The following is a 9,135-nucleotide window of genomic DNA, read 5'->3' as shown; positions in this document are numbered from 1 at the left end:
AAAAAAAAAAAAAAAAAAAAAAAAAAAAGAGCTGCTCCTCTAAACCCTAGAGGAGGAACGTTAAGCAGAGAGGACCTGGGGTGTACAGTCACCGTTCCAGGGGTGCAGAGAGAATGTGGAATCTCCAACCACGAGAAGCTTAATTACCAGGTGGAATGACCAGCCAGGTACGCGTGAAACAGTTAAGCCATAATGTCAGGTGGCAGGTAACAAAATGTGAATGTGAATGATAAAATGGGTCCAACCAGACACCTCAAGCCCAGGATCAACTCCTGCTGTGATGTCAGTCCTCACTCAGCAAGAGTTCTGTGATGGGCCGTCTTCTGGCTCCCAACCTTCCCCACCTGCATCCATGCCTTCTGCCATGGAACTTTGCATCCCTCTTTCTAAAACAGTTGAGCCAGTTTCCTTTACTCTTGGGTCTGAAATTCAGCGATAGGATGTGTTTTGGATCCTACAGCAGTTCACAGAAACACGGCCTGTGGATCCCTGAGGGTCCCCAAGCATTCTCTGGGGATCCACAATGTAAAAATTATTTTTGCAATACCACCTACGTGTTATGTACCTTTTTCACTGTGTTGGTATTCTGAAATGTGTCAACATTTGGAAGATCTGCATGACTCAGTGAATTAATATGAATTCACTCAGAGAATTAATATGACCTTTTATTATTTTAAGGTATGTTTCTTCTATACCCAGTTTCTTGAAGGTTTTATATCATAAAGGTATGCTGAATTTTATCGAATGCTTTTTCAGCAGCTGCTGAAATTATTTTGTCAAATGCGTTTTCTGCAATGTGAACAGAATATTAACAGAATCAAGAACATTAATAGAACTGAGAACAAAAATCATGATCATTTCAATACTTATTGATTTGCATATGTAGAATCCTTGCACCCTGGGGTGAAACCCACTTGATCATGGTGAATGATCTTTTTGACGTGCTATTGAATTCAGTTGGCTCGTATTTTGTTGAGGATTTGTGCATCTATGTTCATCAGTGATCGTGGCCTATAGTTTTCTTTTTTGTTGTTGTATCCTTATCTGGTTTGGGTATCGTGGTAATGCTAGCCTTGTAGAATGAGTTTGAAAGACGAAAAGGTTCTGCGCAAGGCCAGGCATGGTGGCTCATGCTTATAATCCCAGAGCTTTAGGAGGCCAAGGTAGGAGAATCACTTGAGGCCATGAGTTCAAGACCAGCCAGGGCCACATAGTGAAACTGTCTCTCCAAAAAAAAAAAAATTTCTACACAGTAAACAAAACAATCAACAAAGTGAGTATACAACCTACAGAATAGGAGAAAATATTTGCCAATTCTTTATCTGACAAGGGATTAATAAGCAAAATATATAAGGAGCTCAAATAGCAAAAAAACAAATAATCTGATTTTAAAATGGCCAAAAGATCTGAACAGACATTTCTTGACAGAAGACGTACACATGGTCAACAGATATATGAAAAAAATGTTCAACATCACTAATCATCAGAGAAATGTAAGTCAAAACCACAGTGAAATATCACTTCACCTCAGTCCGAATGGTTTTTCTCAAAAAGACAGGCAATAACAGATGCTGGTGAGAATGTGGAGAAAGGGAAAACCCTTGTTCACCACTGGCAGGAACGTGAATTAGCACAGCCACGGTGGAAAAGAGTATGGAGGTTCCTCACAAAACTAAACACAGAACCACTGTATCATCCAGCAATCCCACTGTTGGATATATATTTAAATCTGCACTCCCATGCTTACTGCAACACTATTGACAACAGTCAAAATCCAGAATCCACGTAAGTGTCCATCTGTGGATGAATGGGAAAAGAAAATGAGGTATAAATACACAATGAAATATTATTCAGGAATAAAAAAGAACGAAATCCTGTCATTTGCAGAAACGTGATGTGAAGTGAAATAAGCCAAGCACAGAAAGACAAATATCACATGTTCTCACTCATATGTGGAGGCTAAAAAAGAGAACCTCATGAAGATAGAGAGCGGATTGGTGGCTACCAGAGGCTGGGAAGGGTAGTGGGATGGGTAGGAGAAAAGAAAGGCTGATTGAAGATATAAACCTACACATAGAAGAAATCCGACCTGGTGTTTGATAGATGAGTAGGGGTGATTACAGTTAACATTAATCGGTTGTTTTGAAGTAGCTGGAAGAGAATAATGCAATTATTCTTAGCATAAAGAAAAGATAAATATTTCAGGTAATAGATATCCCCATTATCCCAATTTGATTATGTGACTACATCAAATTATCACATGTACCCTGAAAATATGTACATCTAATAGGTGTCAATAAAAAGTAAATAATTTTTTAAAAAGAGAATAGACGTCTGAGTTGTTTCCACCACATGGCTATCGTATACTGTTGTTATGAATGTGGGTATAAAAATCGCTATTTGAGATCCTATTTTTATTTCCTTTGGATACATAACCAGAAGTGGCATTGCTGGATCCTGTGATAGTTCTATCTTTAATTTTTTGTGATAGTTCTATCTTTAATTTTTTGAGGAACAACCACACTGGTTTACATAGTGGCCACATCATTTTACATTCTCACCAACTTTACATTAAGTTTTCAATTTCTCTACACCCTTGTCGACACTTCGGGTTTTTTAAATGTAGCCATCCTAATGGATGTCAGGTGATACTTCATTGTGGTTTTGATTTTCATTTATCTAATGTTAGTAACATTGAGCACCTTTTCATGTACTCATTTGGCTATTTGTATATCCTCTTTGAAGAAATGTCTAGTCAAGGCCTTTGCCCACTTTTAAATTGAGTTACTTATTTTGTTGTTGTAGCTGAGATTTAAATGTTCTTTATGTATTCTGGATATTAACCCCTCAACAGATATATAATCTGCAAATATCTTCTCTCATTCTGCAGGTTGCCTTTTTACTGTGTTGACTGTGTACTTCGATACACAGAAGTTTTTAAGTATGATGTAGTCCCATTTCTCTGTTTTTGCTTTTGTCACTTGTGCTTTTGGTGCTATATCCAAAAAATCATGCCAAATCAATGCATGAAGTTTTCCTTGATATTTCCTTCTAGGAATTTTATACTTTTTGGTATTATAGCTACTTCTTTCATCCATTTTTAGTAGATTTTTGTATATAGCGTAAGGTTAGGGTCCAACTTCGTTGTTTTGCATATATATATCTAATTTTTCCAACATCATTTGTCTTTTCCCTATTGAGTGGTCTTGGCACCCTCACCAAAGATCATTTGACCATATATGTGAGGATTTATTTCCGAGATTTATATTCTATCCCGTTTTTCTATGTCTTTGTGACAATACCATGCTGTTTTAGTTACTGTAGCTTTTTAATTACTCTAATTTTGAAACCAGAAAGTGTGAGACCTCCAACATTGTTCTTTTACAAGATTGTTTTGGCTATTCAGGGTCTCTTGAGATTCCATGTGAATTTTAGAATGGATTTTCCTATGTTTGAAAAAAGTGGGGGTTTGACAGGGATTGCATAGAATCTATAGTATTTGACATCTTGACAATATTGTCTTTTGATTCATGAACATGGGATATCTTTTCATTTAATTGTGTCTTCTTTAACTGCTTTCATCAACATTTTCCAGTCTTCAGTGCAGCTTTAACATTTTGTTTACAAGTCCTTCACCTCCTTGGTTAAGTTTATTCCCCAAAAGATTATTTTTTTAAAAAAGCTACTGCATCTAAGCAGGAGGGAGTTCTTCTTCCATTTTCTCCTTTCCTTAGTCAATGTAAAGTCTAAATAACTGCCACATGATATTTAATTGTTCCTTTTTAAGAAACCATACTTGCCGGTCAAAAATAGCCTTAATAATTGTGTATTGTCAGCTTACTTCAAAGCAGCTCACTTAGATCCCAGACCAAGACCAGGACCACCTGGGACCCAGAAAGCACATTCTCCAAAGACAACTTTCACCGCAAAGATTAGCTGTGTGTAACTGGCAACTGTTGGAGAACTGAAGATGAAGGACTTTTTTTTTTTTTTTTTTTTTTTTTTCAGTTTTCCAGCATGGACAATGCAGTTAGACTGAGCCCTGAGATTGCTAATTACAACAATTTCAATAAATACAAATAACTCTAACCCATCATGCCACCGGTCTTTGGAGCAAAATAGGAGCAATTATATTTCAAGCAAGTCAGTTCAAAGGCATGACTAACTCCTTACAAGGAGCCAAATTGTCCATGGGTGTTGAGTGGCTGTGAAACATCACGCCCTTCATCTCTGCCAAGGAGCAGGTTCAGGTGTGCACAGCTAGGTTTGGCCGCCAGCCTTCCCTTGGGAGAACAAGTGCTATAATCCCTGATCAGACTCCAGGCTGAGCTCAGAACATCAAAGGAAGTCATTGGTGGAGAGGTGTAGGCCTTGAGGAAAGATCCCCTGTCCAGCAGGCTCACTTTTCACACTGCTGTACCTCATCCCTGAACCTCACCTGCACAGCTCAGCCAGCCCACTGCTGCTGTGCTCCCAAAGGGGACAGGGACAGAACGTGACAGAGGCCACGGGGACTTAGCAGGCAAAGGAGTCCTTTACAATTTCTCTTCAGCATGAACCAAGTGACATCCCACAGTACAACAAAGACTTATCATGCGAGTAGCTCATGAGCAGACAGAGCATGCCAACTCAGGTATGTCCTTGTGCGAGCGCTGGGTGAGAGGAGAAGGCAGGTAAGGCCTCAGCCTTCTGAGCATGAGTGGCCAACCCTGTCAGGCAGTTGACCCAGGCAGTGGCAGCAAGCGACAGAGTTGCCTGTCCCAACCCCTCCCCCAGGGTTGCCCCAGCCCTGGGAAGCCACCACTGGGGAGATGCTCGCACCCTCATGTTGGTGCCCCTCCTCCCGTGGTCATGGAAAACAACAAGCGGACTCTGACCTCCTGAGGACATGCTGGAGAGCAAAACAAGAGTAATCAGCGAGATGGGCCTGAGTCCAGCCCGCAACACAGGGCCTGCCAGGTCCTCCCCGCTGAGCCTGAGTCCAGCCAACAGCAGCTTGGAAATCAACTGACAAGTTGCTGATCTGAGAGTTATCCACGGTTCCAGGTAACCTGGAAACTATGTAGCTCAGACGAGGCACCCACAGACCTACATTGAGAGAAAAGGGAAGTCAGAAGGTATTTCGCATGTTTTTAACAATTGTGATGTGAGCCCATCAGTGCAGGTCCCGGGAGGTGGCTGCTGAAGAGTGGATCTGATGAGGATCCCACAGCCTCTTCTGCCCACAGCCCTCCGCACCAGCCTCAGGGTCCTCTCCCCAACGAAGATCACTCCTCCTGACCAAAGGAAAGGAGGAGATGCTGACCGCAGGGTCCCTGCTGAAACCATGTCTCTCCCGGAAAGGGAAAGGAGGGCTGCCACAACACTGACTCCACTTACATGTGAGCAGGGACATGCCACTTCCTCGGGTTCAAATCCTAACTCAGCCACTTACTGACTGTGTTAGGGGATTAACGAGCTCATTCATATAAACCATTCTACAAGAGTCTGGCAGGCACATGGCCAGCCTTAGGCCTTTGTCTGTGGTTATGACTGTTATCTTCATTAGTCCTCACTTAAGAGAGAGACGTGCAGAGCTCCCATGATGGGGTGTGGAAGACAGCACAATCAGCAAACACTGCATTAGAATAGTCGAGGTCAGCGGCAAAGCTGGGTGTGTGCATGAAACGGGAAGAGGCCATAGCCAAGGGGGTCTCAAAAAGGAGGAAGGGCCTGGGAAAAGTCACCATCCAGCAGAGAGCCCATGGGAACCCACGGTGGAGGGCCCTGGATGGCCCAAGTGCCTGCCGTGCCTCCTAGACCCCCGCCGCCCCCCAGTAAGCTGTGCTGCCCTGAGGGGTGGGACAACTCCTTGGAGCCGGGCTTCCTAGAAGGCCCAGTCATCACTCTTCCACCTAAACAGAGGCCTGCAAATCACCAAGGCCTCCTTGGTCTCAAACCTTGGAGCCAGCAGGACATACAATCATCTGTGAGCACGGAGCAAGACCACAGCTGGCCCGAACCGTGACTGCCTCAAAATGCGACGTGAGAGAGACTGGCAGGGTCCTCCTTCCCCAAATCATCCATGACATCTGTAAAGACCCCACCACTACAGCTTCATCCCTGTGGATTCCGTCTACCACTGCCAGGCTTCAGGGGTCCCTGCTACACGGAGCTTTATACACTGTTGCCCAAACTCTCTAAGTTCATCTGAAGCGAGCTCATCATAGCCGCTCTAAGCCCCTGCCCTCCAACCTGTCTTTTACCTGGCGGGACACACAGTCTATATCTCTGCAAACCTGGACCTCAGCCTCAGTGCTCCTTCTCCTCTGCAGCACCCCATCCTCCTGGTTCTGCCGCTTCACCTCCTCCGTGTTTCTTGAACCTCCCCTTTCTCCCAGCCTACACTAGAGTCTGTACACCACCGGCCTGGTGGCCTCAAAGCCGGGTCCCCCAGCAGGCTCCGGAGGATGCCCTCTGCTCATCCACCCTCTGCAAAGACCCCCAAGCAGCCTCTCTGTGAGGCTGCACCCCACAAACCTGGCATTTGTCTTGGCCCTAAATGGCTGAATATTGTCTATTTCACATGGTTCAACCCATAAAAGGTGGAGAGGACTCCAGAGGTCCTGTTTGGAATCCTCAGTAGCTCCACTTGCCAAGCTGCTTAGCTACCTAGCTCCAGCCTATCCTTTCACACTACCCAGCAGCACGAAACACGCAGCTTCCAGAACTCTCCCTGCGTTTCGCCCTGGCTGTGACTTGGCTGTGTAGCCCTTCTGCCTGGCATTATCCACATGTTCTCCTCTCTTTTCCCACTCGTCCTTAAGACCGAGACTAGCTGTCACCTCCTCCAGAAAGCCTTCCTTGACCAGCCCTTGTCCACAGTAAGTAGTGCCCGTGCTCCTAAATCTTCCCTGGGATTAACACTGCACTGACCACATTGGCTTCAGTGATCTGTTTTTCCTTCCATTTCCGGGTCTAGCGTAGAACTCACAGGGCAGGAACAAGGTTTTCATGTTCCCAGCACCGGGAACAGCAGCCCTTGGTTAACATATACTGAATGAGTCACAGGAAGTGTTGGCTGGAGCTCATTCACACTAGCATGTAAATGACTGATACACATCTTTTCCTGAAAACAACCCTTGCTGGGGGAGAGGAAGGGGAAACCCCAGAGCCCTGGGCAAGTGAAGCGGAGGAAGCAGCCCCACCTGGAGAGGGACAGGTCCAGGGATTCGGGAGGCCCAGCGTCAACCCTGGTTATGAAGGTGGGCTCCTTTCTGCACGTCTGGCAAATGGCTTGGGTGGAGGGAATCGTGATTCCTATTTGAACAAGTGAGAGGCCCTTAAGGCAGTTTCTAGATGGAAAACTTCTCAAAGGGACTGGGAAGCGTGGGCAGCTCGGGAAGTCGGAGCATCTAAGCACAGAAGCAGCTGAGCAGGTGAACTCCAACTGCCTCTGCTCGGAGCGGCTGGCTTCCCAGCAAACCGCAGTCCTGCCCCCACGCCCACGCACACTGCGGATTGGCACTTCACACAGACTAATTAACAAATAGCAGGGCGATTAAATCACGCAGCCCATGGTATTTTCCTAACTCCTCTCAGTGGCGGCAGAGCATGAAAGTGAAATCAGAAGCTCTCCCCAGAGGCCTGGCTGCCGACCGCAGGCGGGTCTTCAGAAGGAGCAGCAGCCACCGAAGAGGCACAGCCCTCGTGCACTCCGGAGACCATGGACAGCTGCCTCCATGACCACGTCCTGCCCTGTCTCTCCTCCTAGTCCTGGGCTGGGCTCTGGCCCCCCAGGAGTAGAGAGCAGGTCCCAGTCACTGGCTTTCCGTGCTTTCTGTCCCTGGATCTTGCCCCTCGTGTGGAGCTGCTGGCTGCCCCCCACCAGCTCCTACCCACCTCCTCTCAGGGCACAGCTGCTCCAAAGCCGCCCCTCTCCTTCCTCCCCTTGGCTCCAGGCACGGGCGCTGGGTCCCGCGTGGACGCTCACGCGTTTGGTTGTCTTCTCTCTTGCTGGTCAAGCACCCCTTTCTGCTGGGGTTCAACTCCTCCGGGCTCTGTCCTCCTCTCTTTACACAGCAAACCGAGGACCCAGCTGCCCCTTGTTCAAATGCCAGGAGAGGGCTCCCAGCCAGCGGTCCAGACAGACACTCCAGATGCTCTGTGACACTCAGATCCTTGCAGAAGTGAGACTTCCTAGAGCCTGGACAATTCCATAAACGGCCGTAAGGACTTTGCTCTCGGAAACTGGGCTTTCCCTCTATGAGTTAGAATTCCATGACAACACGGTCACCAAACACAGATGCTGTTTACCTCTGTTCATACAGCCAAGCTCATTAAAATTCATTAAAGCCACCGACTATCATTCTACTGAAAATCATTTATAACAAACCAGACTTACAACAGAGTTTGATGTTGCATAGTATTCAATTTGATCAAGTCAGTCAAGACATAGAAAGCTCCCATAAGGGGAAGAAAGAGGGTGATGTAGAAATATAAAGGGGTAAAATGATGGCAAGATGGCTAGAGTGCAGAGTGCGGAGAAACCAGAATTCACCTTCCTCAAGGCTAGCTCAGGGCAGGATTCTAACACACACACACACACGCTCAGGCATGCACGCACATGTACACACGCATGTACATAAGCACACAGCCGCTTCACATTACTGCTCGATCACTCCTTTCTGACATGCAAAAGCTACTTTGCACTTTTCACCCTCTCCCCAACTAGGAATTCCTGCATACTTATCCCCAGAAGTTAGAATTCACATGGCAGATAATAGAATTTCTGCCAATTCACTTATTTAACAAGGTAGGCTCTTTCTCTTCTGGAAATGGTCATCTGTAGGTTATCATAACATTTCACGTGGGCTTCCTCCAGGGAACAGGAAGGAACAAGGACAGTCAGCAACTGTCTCGAGAGCATTGCCTTGCTGGTTTAAATGCTCCAGGAAGTGTTTGCAGTGGGACCAACAGCAGGTAGAGACACGGGTGGCGTGTGCTGGGGGCAGGAGGGACTGCCTGGGAAGGTAAAAAGGAATGGGAAGAGAGGGACCATCCCTGAGAGGAGCAGTGTGATCTTGATAACTTCAATGCCTGTGAGCCAAGCATTCAGGACTTATTTCTACCCAAATTATCCTACGAGAGGCAATG

The 9,135-nt window shown here is 46.1% G+C and overlaps 1 protein-coding gene across 1 annotated transcript; it reads right to left on the bottom strand.

The window, feature by feature from the left end:
* Positions 1-4,629: 4,629 nt before the first annotated feature.
* Positions 4,630-6,683, bottom strand: LOC111551463 (the record flags this gene model as incomplete). Its single annotated transcript, XM_026447010.1, is given in 6 exon segments — positions 4,630-4,856; positions 4,859-4,903; positions 4,906-4,959; positions 4,962-5,060; positions 5,063-5,088; positions 6,235-6,683. Coding segments are annotated over 6 exon segments (900 nt in total), but the record flags the coding sequence as incomplete, so codon positions are not given.
* Between the last annotated feature and the right edge of the window lie 2,452 nt (positions 6,684-9,135).

The sequence above is a fragment of the Piliocolobus tephrosceles genome, chromosome 8, assembly GCF_002776525.5.
Source record: "Piliocolobus tephrosceles isolate RC106 chromosome 8, ASM277652v3, whole genome shotgun sequence".
In the NCBI taxonomy this organism is placed as follows: domain Eukaryota; kingdom Metazoa; phylum Chordata; class Mammalia; order Primates; family Cercopithecidae; genus Piliocolobus; species Piliocolobus tephrosceles.
The sequence above is the reverse complement of the archived record's forward strand: the minus strand, read 5'-3'. Positions and strand labels throughout refer to the sequence as shown.